Raw genomic sequence first — 26,009 nt, forward strand, 5'->3', positions numbered from 1 at the left:
ATTTACAGCTCCCTCTGTTTCGCCTTTTGGCCCCAACAATCTACCGGGGCCCCTCTAGTCAGATTATTAATAATAATATTATTTTTAAATCTTTAGAGAGCTGTGTATGCCACCTCCTTTATTTAATATATACATGTAATGATATTGCTCTTTTCAGTTTTCCAAAAAACGTATATCTGTGGTATTACCGTGGAAGGTTATTGTTTAGTTAGTGACCGTAGCGTAAATAAGCACTTCAGTCATTTAAACAAGAGCCTCCAGGAAGAGTTTTCAAACCTTGATGGAAGGGAGGTCGCAACAGTCCACATGTCTTAAGGACGCTCTTTGTACTTTTGAGCTATTTGAGTTTATTTACCCAATGAAATCTCTCGAAGATACATCTCATTTTTCCTTGTTTACCATTTTTTGATCTAGGTGACTTTGAGGTTAAAAAAAAAAATAACCAAAGAAAACATCGACATTGTTTTCCCAGCAAAAGTACTTTGTTAGTCTTTTGCTGAATGCAAATTCGCATTCCGCCGTGAAAAGGCCTACAAGGAAAGATGCGTGGAGGCAGAGATTTATATTTATATATAATTACCATCATCATCATCAAAGACCTTTATTTCGGTCGCTAGGACCATAAAAGTATCCAAAAGACAAGCAATCAGTATAAAAATTTGAACAGGTCATACAGTACAAAAACATCAAATTCTAAAAGTGTTTAGTTTCCAATGTATAAGGAAGGAAGAAAAAAAAGGGGGGGCACATAAGATGAACATAACTGCCAAGGCATATCAATTCAATTAGTGTAGGTATACTCAGTGGACAAGGGATAACAGGAATATTTCAATAAATAATTAAAATTACCAAGTTATGTTAAAAACACATTCAACGTAAAAGCTTTTATAAAAATAGCAAATTATAAGGGCTGTATCCCTGTGTAATAACCACTTGCTACACACTTATGTTGATGATACATGCTAATTGGCAATTTGTGAATGTTTTTCCTTTTCGATAAAGTCCCATCTCCTTCGCCACATTGTATTTAAAAAGGGAGAGACAGCAAAAACAATGGGTTTGGAGGTGTCATACTTTAAAACTCGGAAAGCCTCCCTACAATGCTCAAACCCCAAATTCCGGCAAAGTTGTACTAACCAAAAACGCCTTGCTTTTTGGTATCCTGGGCAAAAGAATAGAACATGCAGTTCTATTTCCTCTTAGCTATTGCATGCAGGGCACCCGTGTTCAGATTGTCCAACCCATTTTGCAGTGAAAGCACGTAGTGGTAAGGTACTGTGTCTGAACTGCACATAAAGTTTCCTTACTATTTGTGGTAAAATATCATCCAGGAAGGTTTCGGGTTTATAATTATCCTTCGCAGTAAAAAAATGGATTGTAAGAGGACCTAGTTTTGGGTTTGACTGAATGGCCTCAAGCTTTTGGGTTCGATAAATCCTTGGTAGCATAGCTCGGGGAACCAAGGGGCTAGTCTCCCCTGGTCTGCTCCACAGAGTTGGTTTGCCTAGCTTTTCACATTTGTGCTTTACATGTGCGAACCAAGGAACCTTTTTCAATAGCCCAGGGTAGCATAGTAGCTCATTAGTTTCTGCCTGGAATGTTGCTAATTCAGGGGTCGCCCCCAATCTTCGCCAGAAGGTTAAGGGTCTAAAAGCAACCTCATCTTGAATCTAGGAGATGCCAAGATCTAGACGCAAGGGGATTAGCGGGGTACTAGCTGGGAGGCCCACAATTTGTCTAAGGAAACTGTTCTCCTTCGCTATTAAGGGAGCGGGAGAACAGTGACCCCAGAGTTCCGCCCCATACAATGTGGCTCCCCTCGCCTGCGCCCTATACGTCTCAATCGCGGGGGCCAATGGGTTTAGTTGATGATTCCCTTGCCATTTTGGCTATGCCACCAGCGATCTGGGCTAGCTAGAGCTTCCCTTTAACTATCTGGGCCACCCACTCCATATCTTCTGTAAGGGTGACGCCCAGATACTCGAACACAGACACCCTTTCTAATGCTATCCCATTTAATTGTGGGTTGGGCCGTGTTTTCTTGGGCGGGTTGACAATCATAAACTTTGTTTTGGTGGTATTGATCACCAAACCCCTATAATTGCAGAATGCGGCAAACCTGTCCAATAGCCTCTGGATACCAATCGTAGTCTTAGACGACAAAAGGGTATCGTCAGCAAACATCAATGCTGCCACCTTGACTTTTGCTAACTATGGGGCATCATTGTCTACGACCTCTGCAAGTAGTGGGATGAGTGCGTTGACAAAGAGGCAGAACAGGGTCGGTGCAAGCACACAGCCCTGTCTCACACCTCTGTCAACTGGGAGCCTGTTGGTGGCATCATGCAGCTTGATAAGCAGGTCAAGTAGGTAAGTTGGAATCCCCATATCTCTTAGGACCCTCCAAAGTTTGGATCTGGGCACCAAATCAAAAGCCGTTTTCAGGTCCACGAATATCAAATAGAGGCTGCCACCTTCTATTGATACCATACCGTCTTCCAAGTAATTAGTTGAAATGTAAACACTTGGTCCACGGTGGAGGTATTTTTCCTGAATCCAGCTTGATAAGGGCTAATGATGTCATTTTCTTCCAGCCAGCCCTGAATCCGTTTTTTGCGTGACATTGATCAAACTGATCGGTCTATAGTTTGCAGGGAGTAATGGTGAGCCCTTTTTAAAGATTGGGACTATTTCTGCCCCAGCCCAGGTGTCGGGAATGGGCATACCGTTCATAATAGCGCTAAATAGCACCCACAAGTAGGGGCCCCAGATAGTTGGTTCCTCCCGAAACAAATCCCCAGGCAATTTGTCTAGACCGGGTGCTTTTACAGCTGGTAGCTTTTTTATGGTTGAAGTAGCCTCACGTAGTGTTATCCCATTGGACACCTCAAATGCCTGTCTGGGAGCTAATACTGGTGGATCCTCTGCACAGCTAATCTCACTACAAAGTGTACCGATGGGTTCTCTTTGTGCGTCCTGTTCCAAGTCAATTGCATACAGTACCTGGAAATGCTCAGTCCACAATTCTGTTGGTAGATTTGGTTCACCCACAAGGTTACCCTCCTTACTACCCATTCTGACTATAGCCCAGAATGTTTTCATGTCTCGGGTCAGCAGGGCGGTTTTAATATCCGTCCATTTGTTTTCTTCCCAGGGCAGTTTAACGCTAGAGACAACTTCTTTATATTCAGCCTTCCTAAGTTTGGTTAGGGACTTATTTTTCCCTTTGATAGCCGCTAGTAGCGCTTGTTTAGCCTTGCGGCAGCTATCATTGAACCACATATGGGCTGACGTTTTATTTTTTTTGGGCGGGTAGTAGGATTTAAAATATCAGCTAAGTTGTCTGTCAGCTGCGTATGAAGTATTGCAACCAAGTGGTTGTCGGTAATTACAGATTTAGTCTACCTGATGCTCACCAGTTGCTCAATTCAGAAACAAACTTTTTTTTAAGGTGTCACTTAAATATATATATATATATATTAGCCCATGTTAGGAATGTTAATATGTGAAAGGTGTCAAGCCAGGTGAACCATTTAGCGTGACAAAACGCAACTCGCTGTATCCGATTTTGCCATGTAAGACGGCAATTTCTGTCTTTTTCGTGGTCAGCCTGGGATCCACTCCAGTGCAGCTGTAAGGATTGTCGTGGGGGGTTATGAGTCTTGAGAAGGAGGTACAGCCAAAACAAACTTGCTGTGCAGTCCTTTGGGTTTATTAGGATAAGTTCGAGGTCAACCAAACAACAAAACAAAAGTCTCGTAGCTCCGACAACAACTGAAAGTCTGCCTGCTTCTCGTCTTTCACTCTGCAGAACTCCCCGGGTCGGGTCCAACGGAAGGTCTTCAGACGTCGTAGACACTCAAGAAAAAAAGGAAAAGAAAGAATACGCCGGGTTACTGGCGTGACCGGTACCAAGTAATGGCAGGAGGGGGGGAAAAGGACGTGAAGGGGATCACCAGGGTCCACAACCGTGCTCTTTCGACCCGTGAAGGTGATGGCGCTTGCACACAGTTACTCCCGTGCCGTGACCACCCCGCCGCCCTCTACCCGTTCCTTCCCTGCGTGAAAAACACTCCCCGTATTTTCGCCCGTACCTTGCGGAGCCACACTTCTCCTGTTGAAGTGTGGCTGGGCGGAGCGTGGTTCCGTTGGCCTCCCGGCTTCTCCTGCGGCGAGCTGGTCTCTGGACCTACTCCTGCCTCTGAGGACGGCAAACCAGCTTCGGTGTCCTCCCGTCTTATGGCGACCTCCTGAGACGCTTCTTCCTCTCTTGCCTCGTTTGCGCCATTCTCCTCCAGACGTCACGTTATCTGCGTCTTCGTCGTCTCCGATTGGATAGATGGGGATGACGTCACTGACGGAGCTCTGTCTTCCGGGTAAGCCCAGGCTGCCTTAAAGGGAGCGTGGGCGTCCTGCACTCGCCGAGGCGGAAAGGAAGAGGGACATTGATCAGTATCCAACTCGTGGCAGGTAGGGACCCCCTGACAGCAGCCCACTCCGGTCATCTTACATAGTGGTGTTTATTTCAATTTCGTTTTCAAACGTGCTTGAAAATGCACTGTGAGAATTAAAGCTCTCAATATGACTATATTTGTGCATCTTGGGGTGTATGGCATTTCAATAAGCCTTGTGTTTCACATTAATGCTTCGGTCTACTATCCTCAGAGGAGAACATAGACCGACATGTCTAAGCCAATCTTCGTTAGGTCTGGCATGACAGCACAACTGTGGCAGTGGCCTATTGTTGCTATTTTTAGGGTTTGATTGCACTGTGCTTGCGAAATCTCTGTAAATAAAACAAGCATTTGCAATGCAATAGATCTCGCATTTACGCAAGTTTAAGCTATTGGCATTGTAAATGACAATGGTAGTGACAAACTCCTAGGCAATGTCAATAAAGCAAATATACACAGTATCTATAACATTAAGAAAACCAAGGAAGACAGAAAAGATATATTCAAACTTGTTACCATTTTAATAATTTCTTCTCATTATCTAAACAATTGATATTTATACAAAGCATTTAAAAAATGAAACACAATATGTAACATCACATTTAATCAATATGTATAAATAAAGGGTTAAAAAGTGGCAATATCTTTATTAACTCAACGTGCGTTTCGGCGTATACAACGCCTTCTTCAGGAAAGCCACACAATTATAGATCCTGTTTCAATGTGATTAGCTCCTAGTGATTAAAACCTGCAACTCCATAGTTGGTGCATGTTCTTGATTCTAATAAATGGCTGATAAAAATGCGGTGCACCAAATGTGCAGCGATGTCTTATTAATTTTAAAATAAACAATATCACAAAAAGGTCGTCTGTCTGGTTATCAAACAAGCCTCGTGTAGGTATATTTGAAAAGCGACCTGGTCCCGCTAAATTTTAAAATCAGTAATATGATATTCTGGAAAGCCTCTTGCGATGGAAGAGATTCAACGAAGAAACTGGAACAAGCGCTAGATAAGCGATAGTGTTCCATAGGAACACTGTCGCAGTCCAGGAGCCCCAGCAGAATTGCAAGAAGTCTATTGTATCCCTGAGGCATCAGAAATCAGGAGGGAAGCGTTCAAGCCCTTGGAGATCACTTTGAGGAAAAGCAGAGTCTAACTCTTCTTCAGCAGAGTCAGAGAACAGCAGGCAGCAGGGCAACACAAGAGAAAAGCAGGCCTTCCAAGTCTGCAGTCTAAAGTGGAGTCCTTTAAGCAGGACAAGAGCATCATGGTTTATGGGAGAAGCACATGCACTTTAGTACTGGTTAGCTGTGGTAAAGTGCTTAGAGTCCTAAGACCCACAAAGTGAATCATCAAAAATAGGCGGTAAAGGGCAAATAATCTGGGGAAAGACCACCCTAAGGATGACCAGTCTACAATCCCTTTGATTCAGCCTTGGTCCTGGGTCATATTGAAAGCAGCTCTGATGCTTCTTGTCCTCCTATTCCGCTGCAACCGTCTCAAGATTTGCAATGGTGGTTGCTCGTTTGAAATTGGTCCATCGGCCGGCTCCTTCTATTCCCTTTCCTACAGCTGATAACAGTGATGGAGTGCCCCTACTTCGCTTGGGAGATGGAGATCAGAGGACTTTGGTCTCCAATGGAAGCGCAGTCATTTTGCCTGCTTGGTCCTGCAAGATTTTTTGTTGATATTTCACTCCACTGACCTGCCACCTTTCGGAGGTACTGCTTTGGTATCTGCGGAATCTGCAGTTGGAAGTATCCACCAGAAGAACAAGTTATTTTCCGTTTGGTAACCTTCTTTCTTGTGGCTAATCTAACTGCAGATCCCTCCCTGTCTTCCCTCCTCCCCATTCTGTGGAGTGCCCTCTCTTTAGCAGCTAAAACGTTCTGAAGTTAGAGATTACCAACAGCTGTTCACACACTGCGTCTTTTGGTGCAGAAGGGAAAATAAGTATCTGACGCCAGTGTGCAGGTCCCTTGTATGAGCTTCCACTCTGTCACTTTGCAGGTGGTATGTAGGTGTTATGGAGCCAATGCGAACTCACACAGCACCACCTAGAAGTGCATAGGAACACTGCTGAAAAATGTTTTCAACTCCAGTCTGGCACATGGAGAACATTCCAAGGTGAAGAATCTGCAGTTATATAGAGATTCCACCCAAAAGAGTGTTACTGAAGGTAAGTAACTTGTATATTAAGTTCATATTAACAGATTTCTATACAATAAAATGGGTGCTTTTCCAGGAAAAGAGATGCACAGAGCCTGTCTTTTCATTTTGTTGCAGAATATTGACAAAGCTGCATCTTATACTGAGGCTTGTGTTCTATAGGGGGAATGTGGCCCTTTTGTGGTGTCTGAGGGTTGAAATAGGCTTTGTGGTTATTTCTATTCACCGTTTGATTATTGATCTGAGATAGAGCCTGAATAGCGTGGACAGTCCAGCGTCTATAAACCCTGCCCCCGTCCGTCCTGGCCCTTGGTGAAGAGGACAAAAGGTGTCCCTGAGTCACCCGAGCATCGCAACGTATCTCTACAACTGTTAGTTTCCTTTGACCAACCTCCTGTCCTGAGCCTGCAGTCCTATTCAGATTTGGCCTCACTCCATTGCTTTTCATTAAGCACCCAATGTTGTGTTGAAACCCTGCACTCGTCCTCCCCTGTGCTGCTGGTGGTGTAGTGTTGGTGCTGCCTTGGGACCTGTCCAGTGTTGGCCTCAACCCCCGGAGACTGGTCCCCCAAGCCACTGCTACTTGTAAGCAGCCCCTGTCCGATTGCCCTAGTTCCAATTGGTCTGTATTGGGCACTCGGCCACCCCTGTGCCGCTGGTGATGTACTGTTGGTGCTGAACTGAGCCATAGTCAGTACTGACCTTACTTAACTTTAGAAGACTGGTCTTGTAAGTCGATGTTGCCTATAAGTAGGTTGAATGTTTTCTTCATCTCATAGGTTAACATTGCTAAGTCAGAAAATTGCACTAAATGTCCATTTTTTACATTAAAAAGTATTTCTATTTCAAAACTTTTTACATAAGACGAAGTTCTGTGGTTCTACAGAATAAATATAGCCACACCGTGTGTACAACAAATGCTTAACAGTAACCTCTGACAAGCCTAACTGCTCGCCCACATTACCACAAAAGAGAGCATTAGTATTATCTACTTTATGCTCTGTAAAGCCTCTGGGATCCACTGGACTGTCTGCACACTATACCTCCTTTTTGGTATAGTATATAGAGAGCCAGCTTCCCACAACCGGCATCAAGTGCCAACAGAATTGAAATTCAGAAGCCTGGAGGGGTGAAGGCAAAAAGTTTTGTGGAAGACCGTACCAAGGACGACCGGTACAACATACCTAATGCCCAAAAATCATTGAGTCCTTTAAGGAACTGGGAGGTCATAAAGGGCACTTCTCTTGCTATTGGTCTATTTAACACTATTCTTCGTGTCAGAATCTTCGTTTATTGTCATTGTTTAATAACAATCACTTTACAAGTTGCATCAGTATGAGTTGCATCCTAGCCTCTAGCATTGGTGGGGTGGAGCCTTTCTTTAGCAATAGCTGTATTGTATACATCCAGAAGTCTAGGCGCCAGTACGTCTTTTGGTACTGTTTGACTGGCGAATGTGGGGCAGCTGTTTTGGCATACCCCATTAGTGAAATTTACCATATAATCCACTCTTGTTTATCATCACGAGGGCTTGAATTAGCTGAAAATGGATATTAAATTCAAAGTTGTTTTGGACAGTGAGTCCCAGTATGTTTTCCCCATTGTACAAAACAGTTTTAAGATGGTGTTGACTGGTTCTGAAAACTAAAGCAGCTCACCTGCCTTAGCTAGTTACTCTGTTCCATATGGGGCTCTTCAGCTTTCCATTACACTTCTCATTTTTCCCTTCCCCTACGATCCACCCACTACCACTCTCATCTCACCTAAGAGGAGGGGAAGTTACGTAGGCTGGACCATCGCAGGGCAGTCCACTTCTACATCCATTGTATGAAGGAATTTAGATCCGAAAATCAACTCTTCGTTGGATATGTGGGTAACAAGAAGGGCAAGGAGATGCAAAAGATGACTGTGATGGTGGATTGTCTTCTGCATTAAGGAAATAACCAGAATTCCAGGCTCATTCCTCCAGAACAAAGGCCTCTACCTTGGCACTGGCCATGGGAGTGCCCAAAGCAGAGATGTGTTGCACGGCGGCATGGGCTTTCCTTTACACATTCGCCAAGCTCTTATTTCATGAATTTGAAATGAGAGTGAATGACCATTTCACTTGTTACATTGCCTAGCATTTACTGGTTTTACCACTCCTTCAGGCTCACCACCTGGAGGGAGTAACTGTTGTGGTATTATTCAAGAGGTGAGGAATCTGCATGAAGAACTATTCATCAGAAGAAAAAGTTACTTATATTTCGTAGCAATATTTCTAACCACTGACTCCACACAAATACCGCCCGTCTCCTTGTTATGAAAGATCATCACAGACCTCTGAAAATTTATAAGGTTCCAATTTCATTTTGCTGCACTGCATATTCATTTTTGAAACGATACCATCCTAATTTCTTCTTCTGAGGACTTGTAAAAAATGTACGAAGAACTACCATCAGGATGCTGTGATGCCACTGATGCCAGATGGAGCTATTGTGAAGTGTTCACAGCAAATCTGGCACCAGGGAATATTTAGAAGTCGAGGAACCTACTGGTAGATGGAGTATCCACCAAAAAGATTTTGACCAAAGGTAAATAACTTTTTTCATTGGAATATGCATATATTAGTGCCCTTTTTGACTCCCTCAACCATAATGGGCTTTTAAGGGTAGGACTTCGCATAGTAGCATATGAGCGTGGTCAAAAGCTATTCATAAGTACATACTGTATATGTGCGAAATGCAACTTGTTGATTCCAGTACACACATACTGTTATCTGTCCAAATTGTAAAAATTTAAATTGTCTCATTTGTAAAAGTAAAAGGATTGAAAGCATATGTCGTGTTTGTTAGAACTCAATTGTGTAAAGAGTAATGGAAATCACTTCTTTAATGTGCATGGAAGTTTTTAATTTATGATCAGATATGTAATTTGTTGTGATTGGTATTGCACTGTATATATGGATCTATCTTAATACATTTGCTTTATTATTATTTTTTGTCGCAGGCTAGTAGAGTGCCTTTCTGTAAATTTCATCTTGGAGATAGACCCATACCCGTCACTTTCAAGAGAGCTATTGCTGCACTTTCTCTATGGCAGAAAGCCAAACTTGCATGGGGTCTCTGCTTCTTATCTGATCCAATCAGGTAAGAAAATCATTTGGCTAGTTTTTTCATGTAAAATATGTTTAATGACATCTATCGTAAGAAGTCAGGAAATTGTGATGCAAAACATTTAGTATTTTTAATTATACGTCACTATTCTAAAATAAAGTACTTAATTTCAGCATTGATACTCTGAAACATATTATTTAGAATGACAGTTCAAGAATATTCTGAAATGTGGGTCGCTGTCCACAGCTAGCAAGAAAAATATGCAAGGAACGAAGAGGACTCTATCTCCCTCTCATTCTAAAAATAGGTAGATATGCATAAAGATCACCATGGAGAGTTCCACGCTCCCCACACATTCCTGAAATGCTCTGTTTTTAGGTCTCGCGACCTATCGATGCGCGCAAGCGCATCGTGCGGAGCGAGAATTCAAGTAGCCAAAATCCTCGTGAAACTAAGGGCTTCTTGCCCTGCGGTTTCCTTTAAGTTCACGTGAACCACGTGACAGCAGCAAGCACGCGCATCAGGCACTCCTCCCACACCTCACGGACATCTGTTCATTTCTCCTGCACAAGGCTCGCAAAAGGCTCTCCTCCCTCCCCACATCAAAGGCATCAATCACCCTCCCACAGGCTTCCCCAGCGCTGCCCCGCCCCCTGCTTCACGGCCAGGCCATCTGTACCCTGCCAGACCTCTCACACCTCCGTCACAGCATGCCTGTGCTCCTTGATTTATTTAGTAACAGTGCCGCTTCCAGACACCTCCCACCTCTGACACAACATGCCCTTAGGCCTTTATTAAATAACAGCGCCGTTTGTTTACAATTTCTCGAAGGTGCACTCTGTTTCAGCGTGCTTGAAGAATATTGGTTCGAAGCGCTCTGAACAAGTAGATAAAGCGCAGCGCTCCTGAAACGGGCAAAGCGCTGAAGGAAAATATGTTAACGTTTCTTCAAATTTAAGTAAAAGCTACAAACTGAAAAACATTTCATAAAGAAACGTAACCCTGAGATCTGCTGCTGTGTTTCTTCATATAACCTTATTTTCAAAAGACGGGCAAAGGAGATGCGATAAACAAATCTCGATACCAAGTATTATGTCATATTCTTAAGCAGACGGGAGAGAGCGCTCTCTTGATTGCTATTATTTTATTGTCCAGGCACGCTATCTCGCTTTTCTGTGTCTCTTTCACTACCATTCAGAAATAACAGCACTGTAACTTTTGTTTCCTCAATACGTCTGATTTGAGCACGTCACTACGAAAGAGGATGTAGCTCAGTGGTAGAACGCATGCTTTGCAAGTATGAGGCCCCGGGTACAATCCCCAGCATCTCCACGTTTTGTTATTTATTTTTAAATATCTGTATTTCCCGAAAATTGATTTCTGTTAAACCACTGTGCCGCTTAATATAAATTAATTCAGTAAACTGTGTTAAAAGCGTCAGTTAGCTCTCATGGAGTGTGAAAGATCACAGCCGCTTTTGTTTCCTCAATACGTCTGATTTGAGCACGTCACTACGGAAGGGGATGTAGCTCAGTGGTAGAACGCATGCTTTACATGTATGAGGCCCCGGGTTCAATCACCAGCATCTCCAACGGATTAAAATTAATGAATTCAGTAAACAGTGTTGTTTGAAATAAATCAATTCAATAAACAGTTTTGAAAACGTGAGTTAGCTCGCAAGCTTACCAATGAAACATGCACGTTGCCAATTCCTCATAACATGTCAAGTACAACATGATGGACTTGTCACGGGATTTAAGGACAGTGAAGACCAGCATTGGCATAGCCAATAGGTCTCGCCTTTGGGACCTTATAAGTGTTTAGCCATGCAACAGCTGATGTTGTTGCACCAATGATAATGTGCTGCATAACTAAATACTTATAAGGTCCCAAAAGCGAGACCTATTGGCTATGCCAATGCTTGTTGAATCTGCGTCCACACAGGGTAGCCTCCAGTTGTTTCATGTCAGACTGGCTGCAAGAACCACATGCGTCCACAGCTTACTTTCTACATTTCAACTCTTCATAGGTTTCAGTCAGGTAGCTTTCTCTATCCTCCAGGTCTATCTTCACGTCACCAATTTAAGTGTAATTGTATATTGTATATATCTGTGTGTGCATATATTTGTTGTTTTCTCATTTTTCAGCACACAATTTCTAGCAATTGGCTATAAAATCATATACTGAGTCTGAAGTATAAGAGTTTCTTTTCTTTGGACTTAATTTTGATATTTCTCATTGAATGTTAGTCTCATCTTGATAGAGGGACGAATTGCACAAATAATTGATACCCTTTCTAAACCTGGCAGAACCACTGTTCATTACCAGGACAGCAGCAGACAAGTGGTCATGTGCAAGGGAAGGAACAATGCAACCCGCGAAGGGATCTACCATCTCGTGCAGCATTAACTTCTGTCTTTTGCTAACCATTTACTGAGTATACTTCCTCAGCCACACTACACTTGCAACATCTCACACATTATCACACAGACAAAAACTGTGGGGATTTCAAGGACCCTGGGTAAGGGAAATTGCAAATATTGTGCAGAGGAGTGCTGGAAGGTACACTTTAGAGGCACCCCTTGGCCACCAGAGCCTCGCGCAATGGACAGGCAGTCAACTTTACAACAGTTACAGCGTGGCACGCCTTGTTGAGCCATGTGAGGACCTCAATCCTATCTCCATGCATTCTTGCATTTATGTTTCATTATTACAAAGGGCCGTCAAAGATCAGCATGCTTGTTTCATCCTCATTTTTTCGCTGCCAACGTTTTGAAAAATTGACCCACTGTATGTAAAGTAAAGTAAAGTCCACATTTGTAAAGCGCACAATCACCCGTAAGGGTCTCTAGGCGCTGGGGGCCGTCGGGAAGATTAAGCGAGCTATTGCCCAGAGTCACATGGTGCTGGGCTAACCTGCCGCCGGAGCCGGGGATCGAACCGTGGTCCCCAGATTCCAGCGTCAGTCGCCCTGGCCGCGGCGCCCTGTAGAGGCCAACTATCCTTCGTCCATCCTCCCTCAACGGAAGAACTGCAAGTCAGAAAGTTACACTTTCTGTGATGAGTCACTGGCAGTGGTACTGAGGTGCAGAGTAGTTCTTTTTAACAGTACAGTCTCTTAGCTGCGATTAGGTTAGTCTACCCTTGTTCCTAAGATGCCCCTTGGGAGTTTCGACAATTGTGCACTGAGAGGATGGTGCAGTTTATTCCATTTGAGGCACTGGCCCCACAAGCCTAGGTTGGTGCATGTAGAGCCAGAGAGATGTCACTTGTCCTGGTGCCTTTCCAGTAGGTGAAAGTACTGACTGAATATTTAAATTCTGATTGATGATAACACTTTTAGCAGAATTTACCTTGATATTTGTGTATTTGAATTATGAACTGTAACTGTGTATGATAAGGAGATAATATTGTCCCTAGTGGGGCTAAGGCCTGGTTGTGAAATGGTAGAATGACGAAGCTAGGAGGATGGTTAATATACAGACTTGATTGCATTTCTTTTGCTAAAGGGTTAATAAATCTACACCATGACTACTGGAGGACTGACTTGATCTCACTTCATTGAACCCTCTTCTGATCTTTCGCTACAAGGTTTTGCTTTCAGTGAGCTAAACCGCTTTTCAGGTAAACATGGGAAAGGTATTCTAATCATGGTATTTTTCCACTAGCTATCATACATATTGGAGGTTCCCTTGTAAATATTTGTAAATATAAAGTCATGATATGAAATAAACTTAGCCCAATTTTAAATCTGAAAGTAGATATGTGCTTACCTTTCTTTCAGTAAAGATGACGTAGAGAAATGCAAACAAAAGGACTTGCTGGAACAGATGATGGCAGAAATGATTGGGGAATTTCCCGACCTCCATCGAACAATCGTTTCTGAGAGAGATGTCTATTTAACCTACATGCTAAGGCAGGCCGCAAAGAAAACAGAACTACCTCGTACTTCAGAAAGTAATAGCAAGTATTGTGATATAAACTTGTTTTCTCTTTTCGATTGCTCAGTACTGTGTAAATAGTTTACGATTTTGTTTTGGTATAGAAATATTTTCTCAATATTTTATCGTAAGGTGACTCGGGTAATACGCGCTGTGATTTTCAGATGATCTACCCCTTGTGGAGTTTGTAAAACATTTTTATAGAAATCATTTCAAAGACAGAAAGAGAGAAAGGCAGTTTCTACACTTGGGGCGATAGCTCTGATCTCTACCATACTTAGAATGATGCAAGTTCTTAAAATGAAAACCTATTGATGATCACCAGGAGTGATAAGAGACGTTATTCACCTTTTGGCACTTGTACAATGTCGATGTTGATGCTAGTGCAAGCAGGTGATCCAAGAAGAATACATTTTCTTTTTGTAGGAGTGTGAGGATCGCTACTTAAAGGCCCAGAGCAGACCAGTCTAGTTGACATAAAATATCATATTCAAATATTTTATAAACTTCTATCCTTACCCATTTTGCCAAAAAGGGGCAATCAGCACACATTCGTACATCAGATGTAGAATGATACCAGAATTATTATTATTATGCCAACATTTGTCTGATTACAAAAGACCTCGTCTTTGAAACATGTAAGGTTTAGGTTTACAGTTGTCATAAGATCTGCTCAAAAATCATATACAGATTCACTTCTTTACAACAGTTAATGGTTACGAGACAATACAAAGTAAATCAACAGCTAAAACATTTTAAAACATGCACCAAGCTTATGAAGTATTTAAACAAGACCTTTCCAAAATGCAATTCTCCAAACATTTCCTTCTGAAGGCTGATGTGTTATTTCTTTTCATTTGACCTAGGCTGCTTCTACGTTTAAGAGAATGAACATCAAGGCTTGTGGTTCCTCTCTCTGGATAAGGATATTTCATGATTTCAATGTCTAGAGAGAGCCCTGCTACGGCTGCGAGAAAAGCTCATTCGTCGTGGCGACGAGGGGGCAGGCTTCTTCAGCCTCTAGTCATCTCTTTGAAGTCAGCCCCCATCTCACGATGGAGGCGGACCATAGTTTCTTCTACTTTTTTCGCCATTCGACAGCTCAACTCTTACACAGCGACCACACAGTGTTCTTCCATCTAATTCTCTCACAGCATCTGCAGCATTTCGTGGATCTTCAAATTCAATAAAAGGAAATCCAGGTGGGTTTTGTGCTACCCACACACTCCGCAGTGGTCCGTAATACCCGAAAGCACGCTCCAACTCAGTCTTGTTTCTGTTGTTCCCAAGGTTCCCAAAATATACTTTACAGTCCAGAGGACAAGAGTCGCCAACCATGACCTCTCTGGAATGCATTCTGCACTCTAGCGACCTTCAACTTCAGCTCTCGTGACCTCTTCTCTTCTGCCTTGTCCCGAAGCCAAAATGGCCTAAGGAGTCCAAACGGTCCTCTGTATTTGCATGAGTCTCGAATGCACAACTGAAGTGAAAACCTTGGACTGAGAAGAAATTCCATTGGAGGACCTTTATCAAAATCAACTGCCAAAGTTCTAGACCATATTCTAGAAACAAGCATTTGCAATGCAATAGGTCTCGCTTCTGCGAGAGTTTGAGCTATTCGCATTGTAAATGACAATGCCTTTTATTTATGTGTTTTGAAAACTTGCAAGAGGTGCGTACACATGCACTCTGTACATATAGCCTTTGCTTACGAGAAGCAAGGCTGGCAATAACTGTGCCTCTTTAACTGCCAGCCTTGCTTCTCGTAAGCAAGGACTATTTGTACAAAGCGCGTGTTTACGCACCGCTTGCAGGTTTTCATAACACATAAATAAAAGGCATAGTCATTTACAATGCCAACCCAGGAAGAGGCCAGTAGGAGCAACGCGGGAGGCAGCGTCAGGTAAGTTTTTAAATGTTTTTATTTATTAATAATAACATGCCTTCCCGCCTCCCCATTGCCCTCTCTGCGCGCTCTCCCACTGCGCTCACCCCACCCGCCCACCACCCTTTTTTAATGGCAGCCGACGCTGGGCAAATCCCTGCACAAATCTACCCTCCCAGCAACCTTCCACACTCCCTCTAGATGCCCTTTCACACCTGCAGCCCAAGGAAATCTACCACCCCACTGTCTCATCTCCACCAGAGCCCTTACCACTCTCAATCAATCAATCAATCAATCAGATCATTTGTATAGCGCACTACTCACCCGGAGGGTCTCATGGCGCTGGGGGGGGAGGGGATCCGCTACTGCTCGAACAGCCAGGTCTTGAGCTGCTTCCTGAAGGCGAGGTGGTCCTGGGTCAGGCGGAGGTGGATCGGAAGGGAGTTCCAAGTCTTGGCGGCCAGGTAGGAGAAGGACCTTCCTCCAGTGGTGGCTCTTCGGATGCGGGGGACGGCGGCGAGGGCGTGGCTGGTCGATCGAAGCTGACGTTTGGGAGCGTAGAAGTTGAGGCGGCTGTTGAGGTATCCTGGTCCTTGGTTGTGTAGGGCTTTGTGTGCGTGGGTGAGGAGCCGGAAGGTGATTCTCTTGTTGACCGGGAGCCAGTGCAGGTCTCTCAGGTGTCCGGAGATGTGGCTGCGGCGGGGGATGTCCAGGATGAGTCGTGCTGAGGTGTTCTGGATCCGCTGGAGTCTTTTCTGGAGTTTGGCGGTGGTTCCGGCGTAGAGGGAGTTGCCGTAGTCCAGACGGCTGGTGACGAGGGCCTGGGTGACCGTCTTCCTGGTCTCGGTGGGGATCCATCGGAAGATCTTGCGTAGCATGCGCAGGATGTTGAAGCACGACGAGGAGACGGCGTTGACTTGTCTGGTCATGGAGAGGGAGGAGTCCAGGATGAAGCCCAGGTTGCGTGCGTGGTCAGTTGGTTTGGGTGCGCTGCCCAGGGTGGGGGGCCACCAGGAGTCGTCCCAGGCGGAGGGTGAGGATCCCAGGATTAGGACTTCCGTCTTGTCTCAGTTCAGTTTCAGGCGGCTGTTCGACATCCATTTGGCTACGTCTGTCATCCCTTCGTGCAGGTTGGCTCTGGCGGTGGCGGGGTCGTTGGTGAGGGAGAGGATCAGCTGGGTGTCGTCGGCGTAGGAGATGATGTTCAGGTTGTGCTGGCGTGCGATGGCTGCGAGGGGGCTCATGTAGACGTTGAAGAGTGTTGGACTGAGCGAGGAGCCTTGAGGGACGCAGCAGATGACTTCGGTGGCTTCCGATCTGAACGGAGGGAGGCGGACTCTCTGTGTCCTTCCGGCGAGGAAGGAGGTGATCCACTCCAGTGCCTTCTCCTGGATTCCGACGTTGCTGAGGCGCTGTACTAGGGTACGGTGGCAGACAGTGTCGAAGGCCGCGGAGAGGTCCAGGAGGATGAGGGCCGCTGTTTCTCCGTTGTCAAGCAGGGCTCGGATGTCATCTGTAGCTGCGATCAAGGCGGTCTCGGTGCTGTGGTTGGCCCGGAAGCCAGACTGCGAGAGGTCGAGGGAGCCGTTCGTCTCGAGGAAGGCGGCCAGTTGCTTGTTGACGGTCTTCTCGATGACTTTAGCCGGGAACGGGAGCAGCGAGATGGGGCGGTAGTTCTTGAGGTCGGTGGGGTCGGCTGATGGTTTCTTGAGTAGAGCGCTCATCTTACCTTCATCCCGACCTCTTACACCAAAAAACAAGCTCATCCTGATGTCCAGCCCAACACTAACACCCAAACCCACCCCAGAACTACCACACCCATCCTTTACAGTCACCTCAACACAAGGTCTCAAACACAATCCTTCGATGTGACCACCTTTCATTCAAACACCCAAACTATCTCGCCAACCCCAAGCTCACACAACCCTTCATTGTGACCACCTTTGAGTCAAACACCCAAACTATCTCAGAAACCCCAAGCTCACACAATCCTTCCATGTGACCACCTTTGAGTCAAGCACCCAAACTATCTCACGAATCCCAAGCTCACACAACCCTTCCATGTGACCACCTTTGAGTCAAACACCCGAACTATCTCACGAACCCCACGCTCACACAACCCTGCCATGTGACCACCTTTGAGTCAAACACCCAAACTGGGTTACTCCCCCACGCCACCACACAGCCCTCCTGAGTCACTGCTGCCGCTAATACTGGTTTGTGCCTGCTTGTTTTTCTTTCTGTGCTCTCTATATTTGCGCCCTTCTGTGCCTCACTTTGCCCGGGTACCCCCGCTCAGTGCCCCCTCCTGCTCAGTTAGCATTGTTGTTTTGTGCCCCTTTGTGCCCACCTTTACCTTCTGTATCCCGCTGTGTGCCCGCTCGTCCCCGTCCACTTTCTTTACCTCTGCGCCCATTTGCCGGCCCGCTCCCGCCTCCCAGCTGCTCCTCCCTCCCTCACATGGCGCCAAAGGTGCACCTAAGGCAAGCCTGTCTGCGCCCGTCTGCACGTGGACCGCGCCCAGCGCCTGGACCCCGCATTCACCACGACGCACACCACCAATACGACTCCAGCACCCTCCACGCACTCAAAGCCGGACGGTCACGCACCTGCTACCTGGCCACCCCGAAGCACACACAAGGACCCTTCTCCTGCCGGAGCTGCAGCTTCACCAGTATCCGGCCCGCTAACCCACCCACCGAAGAACCCAACTTCCTCACATGCATACTGCTCAACACCCGCTCCGCCCGCAAGCACGCCGTCGAACTCTCGGACTTATTCGACACCAACGCCACAGACGTCGCCTTCCTGACGGAGACCTGGCTGACCCCCACCTCGGCACCAGACATTGCCATAGCCATCCCAGAAGGCTACAAGATTACCCGCAAGCTTCACAAGTTGACCTCGCACACCAAAGACTGTATAATCAACACGATGTTAGTGCTTTATAAACATTTGTTTTTTAACACAGATGGAATCCAACTGTTCTCCCAAGAAAATTTCAAGTCAGTTTTCTTCGTTTTATTCTTTCTTTTATTATTCAAAAACTCGCAGATAAAAATAGCCAACGCGTTTCGTCCGAAACCGGACTTCTTCAGGGCTACATTTAAAAAGATACAAAAGTATATATCAGTGTGTGTATAGATACAGGAGTACGTGCACAGATAAATAAATCATACAGTTTAAACTCAAAAAACAATTTACAAAACACCAGACCATTTAAATATGTACAGCATACGAAAAAAAGGACTTGAAAAAATGCATTTAAATTCCAGGGAGAACATACGTTGTTAGCAAAACATTTTGTTGTCCTAAATATAAACCAGTATACTATATACAGAGTGTTATTGGCCTAACCATGTAAGAAAGAATCATAAAAAAGCAGTAACTACTGAATTTTGACTGGAGTACACATTATAATATTTACATAACAGCTCTATAAACATAAATGGTTTTAAATACCTTAACGCAGTGTATTTTTATGCTACACGTCCCATCCGTCTTAGTAGGTGTCTGAACAATAGGTTTCTATAAATAAATATATCCATGTTTTAGAAAGAGTGGTCATATTTAACAACCTATATGTACAGCCAGATATTGATATCTATACGGATTCAAAATAGTTTGAGCGAAAGCATGGTCAATCTCTAAATAATGTGTCTAGTCTGTAGGACTTCATGAGATTGTATTTTTATTTAAAACCAAAAGCCAGTTACATGGAATGCCTAACTAACTAGGGGTTAGAGAGCGTTTATCAGTCATGGTGATACGAAAGTATGCACTTACTATAATTTGTGTAGTTGGCAGATCTAATAATCATCCATTCATTGAGATCCAGTCGAGAAAAAGAAGAATAAAGTATATGCCTAAAAAGAAGAACAGGCAGAATGTTTATACAGAGAAGAGTGAAATATATGGTATAGAACCATAAATAACAAGTATCCATTCGTAAATGGTAATCAGCCGAGTGAAACCTATTTGCATATATCAATATGGATAAAAGAAGAATATTCAACAAATGTCCAAATAGCCCATAATCACTATAGTTAATATTTGAACATTAGAGATTTTGAGCATTTCGCGATAGTATAGAAGTCCAACTAATTTAAAAAAAAGGCATGATAATACTAGTATCTCCAAGATTTGAAAACCAACATCATCGTGTAGAAAGTCAAGAAATACGTGTTAGTTGTAAAACTAACACGCAGTAAAGCTAAATGGGTTTATAAAAACTTATCTCATAGTGCATAGGGCAGATAAATAAATCGATAATGCAAGTCAACAATAAGGACGAAAAGCCCCAACCTGTTACACAGTACGTCACATATTGGATGAAAAAACGACACTAAAACGTGCCCGCCATCTTAGCACGTTTAACCTGTATGGTCAGTCAGCCGGAGTCCTTACACAATAAGTTTTGTAATAGGATTAAGCCCAATTAGAGTGCAAGTTGTCAGATAGTTATAAAGAGTATGTCAAAACAGACAATCTAAGAGCCCCTATAGCATTGTCCTTTGGGACTTACCATATGTTCGGCGTCGTCGTAGCGTATGTATGCGGTCGTCTGGTCTTCCAATGAATAATGAAGGCACATTTTGGAGGGTATATATATCCTCCAAAAGTGTGTAATCAATCAAGAATGCTAATTAGTCAATCGCAAAAGGCGCGCATTCCCTGATGACATAAGGAACAGTGTTAACATAGCCGCCATCTTGGACTGGTCAAAAAGAAGACGAAAAAAGTAATGAAAACCGAATAAGGAAATGTTTTTATAATCTTTTCTCCATAGGGCAAGATTGTTTAGTGGCCGATAGTATGGCTCAAGATTGTTATAATTAAAAAACGAACCAACAAGCTTAAAATGAGGTCTATTTGACGTGAGGACATAAAGAACAGTGCTAAACTGGCCACCATCTTAGACTGGTCAGAAAGAAGACGGAAAAAGTAACGGAAACCGGCTAAAGAAATGTTTTTATACTCTTTTGTCCAAAGGGCAAGATTGTTTAGTGGCCCATAGGATGGCTCAAGATTATTATGATTTAAAAACGAAACAACAAGCTAAAAATAAAGCCTATTAAACAGATATTGCCGAAAATTTTCGCCATTACAAGATGTCTGCTCGTATTCATGTCCTTTCGGACCGCAATGTATTCGCCTTACTGATCGGCAATATCTGTTTAATAGGCTTTATTTTTAGCTTGTTGTTTCGTTTTTAAATCATAATAATCTTGAGCCATCCTATGGGCCACTAAACAATCTTGCCCTTTGGACAAAAGAGTATAAAAACATTTCTTTAGCCGGTTTCCGTTACTTTTTCCGTCTTCTTTCTGACCAGTCTAAGATGGTGGCCAGTTTAGCACTGTTCTTTATGTCCTCACGTCAAATAGACCTCATTTTAAGCTTGTTGGTTCGTTTTTTAATTATAACAATCTTGAGCCATACTATCGGCCACTAAACAATCTTGCCCTATGGAGAAAAGATTATAAAAACATTTCCTTATTCGGTTTTCAGTACTTTTTCGTCTTCTTTTTGACCAGTCCAAGATGGCGGCTATGTTAACACTGTTCCTTATGTCATCAGGGAATGCGCGCCTTTTGCGATTGACTAATTAGCATTCTTGATTGATTAATTACACACTTTTGGAGGATATATATACCCTCCAAAATGTGCCTTCATTATTCATCGGAAGACCAGACGACCGCATACATACGCTACGACGACGCCGAACATATGGTAAGTCCCAAAGGACAATGCTATAGGGGCTCTTAGATTGTCTGTTTTGACATACTCTTTATAACTATCTGACAACTTGCACTCTAATTGGGCTTAATCCTATTACAAAACTTATTGTGTAAGGACTCCGGCTGACTGACCATACAGGTTAAACGTGCTAAGATGGCGGGCACGTTTTAGTGTCGTTTTTTCATCCAATATGTGACGTACTGTGTAACAGGTTGGGGCTTTTCGTCCTTATTGTTGACTTGCATTATCGATTTATTTATCTGCCCTATGCACTATGAGATAAGTTTTTATAAACCCATTTAGCTTTACTGCGTGTTAGTTTTACAACTAACACGTATTTCTTGACTTTCTACACGATGATGTTGGTTTTCAAATCTTGGAGATACTAGTATTATCATGCCTTTTTTTTAAATTAGTTGGACTTTTATACTATCGCGAAATGCTCAAAATCTCTAATGTTCAAATATTAACTATAGTGATTATGGGCTATTTGGACATTTGTTGAATATTCTTCTTTTATCCATATTGATATATGCAAATAGGTTTCACTCGGCTGATTACCATTTACGAATGGATACTTGTTATTGATGGTTCTATACCATATATTTCACTCTTCTCTGTATAAACATTCTGCCTGTTCTTCTTTTTAGGCATATACTTTATTCTTCTTTTTCTCGACTTGATCTCAATGAATGGATGATTATTAGATCTGCCAACTACACAAATTATAGTAAGTGCATACTTTCGTATCACCATGACTGATAAACGCTCTCTAACCCCTAGTTAGTTAGGCATTCCATGTAACTGGCTTTTGGTTTTAAATAAAAATACAATCTCATGAAGTCCTACAGACTAGACACATTATTTAGAGATTGACCATGCTTTCGCTCAAACTATTTTGAATCCGTATAGATATCAATATCTGGCTGTACATATAGGTTCTTAAATATGACCACTCTTTCTAAAACATGGATATATTTATTTATAGAAACCTATTGTTCAGACACCTACTAAGACGGATGGGACGTGTAGCATAAAAATACACTGCGTTAAGGTATTTAAAACCATTTATGTCTATAGAGCTGTTATGTAAATATTATAATGTGTACTCCAGTCAAAATTCAGTAGTTACTGCTTTTTTATGATTCTTTCTTACATGGTTAGGCCAATAACACTCTGTATATAGTATACTGGTTTATATTTAGGACAACAAAATGTTTTGCTAACAACGTATGTTCTCCCTGGAATTTAAATGCATTTTTTCAAGTCCTTTTTTTCGTATGCTGTACATATTTAAATGGTCTGGTGTTTTGTAAATTGTTTTTTGAGTTTAAACTGTATGATTTATTTATCTGTGCACGTACTCCTGTATCTATACACACACTGATATATACTTTTGTATCTTTTTAAATGTAGCCCTGAAGAAGTCCGGTTTCGGACGAAACGCGTTGGCTATTTTTATCTGCGAGTTTTTGAATAATAAAAGAAAGAATAAACGAAGAAAACTGACTTGAAATTTTCTTGGGAGAACAGTTGGATTCCATCTGTGTTAAAAAACAAATGTTTATAAAGCACTAACATCGTGTTGATTATACAGTCTTTGGTGTGCGAGGTCAACTTGTGAAGTTTGATGTACAGAACAAATTCTCATTTGTTCTATGTTGGGATCTAGGGGGTTGTATCCCAGACCATTTGCACCCATATTATAACAACATTAGGAACTTGACCCTCGGTGCGGCCCTTAAAGCCTCAATCCCCTTTTTTCTGCTTTGACAAGATTACCCGCAAGGACTGCACCAAAGGAGCAGGTGGAGGAATTGCCATCGTCCACAGAAACACCCTCAAAATCTCGACAGACGCTGACGACACCCTCAGCACCGCCGAACACCTGCACTTCAAGATCCACACCGACCCCAACACCGCCCTCCGGGGCACCCTCGCCTCCCCCCCCCCCCCCCCCCCCCCCCCCCCCCCTCGGACCCTGACCTCAGTTCAGTGACTCCATCGCCGACTTAATCAGCACACACGCCTTCGCCTACACGGACTACATCCTCCTCGGGGACCTGAACTTCCACCTCGAGAACAACGACTCCAACACTTCCACCCTGATCGACAACCTCTGCCTCAGACAACTCGTCACAACACCCACTCACTCCGCCTCGTCACAACACCCACTCACTCCGCCGGCCACACGCTTGACCCCATCTCTTCAGCATGCTCCCACGTCTCCTTTGACCGCACCACCGAACTCCACTGGACCAACCACCACTGCATCCATTTCACCTTCCGGAAACACACCACCACACCCAGCCGATACCTCGCCACAGCTGGGGCAAGATCATAGAGGACCAGCTAAACACCGCCCTCGCCCAGAGCCCACCCTTAGATTCCACAGGCCCCGACACCACTGCCTGCCACCTCAGACAGTGGATCGACGACTGTGCCAACACCCTTGCCCCGCTCAAGAAACCCCCCAATACCCAGACCAGCAAGAGAGCCAGCTGGTTCACCGAAGACCTCCAGGCCTCCAGGCGAACTTGCCGAAAACTGGAAAGAAACTGGACCCGCGAAAGAACACCAGAAAGCTACACAGCCCACAGGAACGACACCCACCAACACCACCAACTCATCAGATCTGCTAAAAGGACCACCTTCAGAGATCGCATAGACAACAACGCACACAACAGCAAAGAGCTCTTCAGCATTGTGACGGAACTCTCCAACCCCAGTTCCAACACCAACGACATCCCACTGTCACAAGACCTGTGCGACTCACTGTCGACCTTCTATCGCAAGATCGCAGACATCCACGACAGCTTCGACCCCGTCATCACCTCGGCAACCACCGGCACCCCCGCCCCCACGGCCACCACCCGCACCAACCGCGTGCTCGCATGGATCAACGACGACGACATTATCAAGATCATGAACACCGTCCACTCCGGATCCCCAGAAGACCCCTGCCCACACCACATCTTCAACAAAGCCAGCAGCACCATCGCAACCCATCTCCGGAAAACCATCAACATCTCCTTTGAGACAGCGACCTTCCCGGAGAGCTGGAAACACGCAGAGATCAACGCCTTACTCAAGAAACCCAAGGCGGATCCCAAGGACCTAAAGAACTTCCGACCCATCTCCCTGCTCCCTTTCCCGGCGAAGGTAATCGAAAAGGCCGCCAACAAACAACTGACCAGCTTCCTTGAAGAGAACAGCACCCTGGACCCGTCCCAATCCGGATTCCCTAGCATCCACAGCACCGAACCTGCCCTCATCGCCGCCACCGACGACATCAGAATCCTGCTCGACAACGAAGAAAACGCAGCCCTCATTCTCCTGGACCTATCGGCTGCTTTCGACACAGTCTGCCATGACGCCGGAATCCATAGAAAAGGCCCTGGACTGGACCACCTCCTTCCTCACCGGGAGAACCCAGAGCGTCCGCCTTCCCCCCCCCTTCCGCTCCAAAGCCACCAAGATCATCTGCGGCGTACCCCAAGGATCATCCCCCAGCCCAACGTTGTTCAATGTATACATGGCACCACTCGCACACGTCGCCCGACGGCACGACCTAAACATCATCTCCTACACTGACGACACCCAGCTGATCCTCCTGCTCACCAAGGACTCCCAAACTGCCAAAACCAACCTCCGCGAAGGAATGAAGGCCGTCGCCGAATGGATTAGGAACAGCCCTCTGAAGCTGAACTCGGACAAGATGGAGGTCCTCATCCTCGGTTCCACCCCCTCAGCCTGGAAGGACTCCTGGTGGGCAACGGCACTAGGAGCACACCCACCGACCACGCACGAAACCTGGGGGTCATCTTCGACTCCACACTCCATGACAAAGCAGGTCAACGCCGTCTCCTCCTCCTGCTTCAACACCCTCCGCATGCTTCGCAGGAACTTCAAGTGGATCCCCACCACAAATAGAAGGACGGTCACCCAGGCCCTCGTCAGCAGTAGTCTAGACTACGGCAATCCACTCTACGCAGGAGCCCCGGCCAAACTACTGAAACGTCTCCAACACATCCAGAACGCCTCCGTACGCCTGATCCTCAACATCCCGCGCCGCAGCCACATCACGCCTCACCTGAGAGACCTGCATTGACTATTCCCACTACTTTCTGGTTCCCAAGAAGGGCAAAGGGGGCCTACGCCCTATCTTGGACCTGCGGAACGTCAACGGCTTCCTCCAGAAGGAGAAGTTAAAGATGCTGATTTTGGCTCAGGTCTTAGCTGCCCTGGACCCCGGAGACTGGATGGTAGTGTTGGACTTGCAGGACGCTTATTTCCAAATCCCCGTCCTGCCGGCCCACCGGCGTTACCTGCGGTTCACGGTAGGCCACGAGCACTTTCAGTTCACCGTGCTCCCCGTTGGCCTTACCAGCGCCCCACGGGTGTTCACGAAAGTGATGGCGGTGGTCGCAGCTCATCTGCGCAGATTAGGGGTGTCAGTCTTCCCCTATCTCGACGACTGGTTGTTGAAGGCGGGCTCGCCCAGACAGTCGTCAGCCACCTCCAGACTACGGCCGACCTCCTGCACTTGCTGGGGTTTTCCATCAATGTGCCAAAGTCACACCTGTGTCCCTCTCAAAAGCTCCTCTTCATCGGAGCGGTTTTGGATTCGGCGCAGTTTCGGGTTTATCCTCCCGAACAGCGGGTTCGAGATATTCGGGCTCTGATTCCGATCTTTCAGCCTTTATCCCGGGTCTCGGTCA

General features: G+C 44.9%; 1 protein-coding gene and 1 pseudogene across 6 annotated transcripts in view; one reads left to right on the forward strand and one right to left on the reverse strand.

Moving 5' to 3' along the window:
- Positions 1-26,009, forward strand: part of TRABD (TraB domain containing) — a 188,315-nt gene that overhangs the window by 141,345 nt on the left and 20,961 nt on the right. For 4 of the 6 annotated variants that reach the window (XM_078678972.1, XM_078678970.1, XM_078678975.1 and 1 more), the window contains exons 7-8: positions 9,614-9,753; positions 13,505-13,683. In XM_078678972.1, coding sequence (XP_078535098.1) covers positions 9,614-9,753; positions 13,505-13,683 — 319 coding nt within the window. The remainder of the gene's footprint in view (positions 1-9,613; positions 9,754-13,504; positions 13,684-26,009) is intronic. The other 2 variants (XM_078678977.1, XM_078678983.1) reach the window with 1 other exon arrangement.
- Positions 14,505-14,999, reverse strand: LOC144772387 (serine/arginine-rich splicing factor 3 pseudogene; annotated as a pseudogene).

This window comes from Lissotriton helveticus, chromosome 1_1, assembly GCF_964261635.1.
Source record: "Lissotriton helveticus chromosome 1_1, aLisHel1.1, whole genome shotgun sequence".
Lineage (NCBI taxonomy): Eukaryota > Metazoa > Chordata > Amphibia > Caudata > Salamandridae > Lissotriton > Lissotriton helveticus.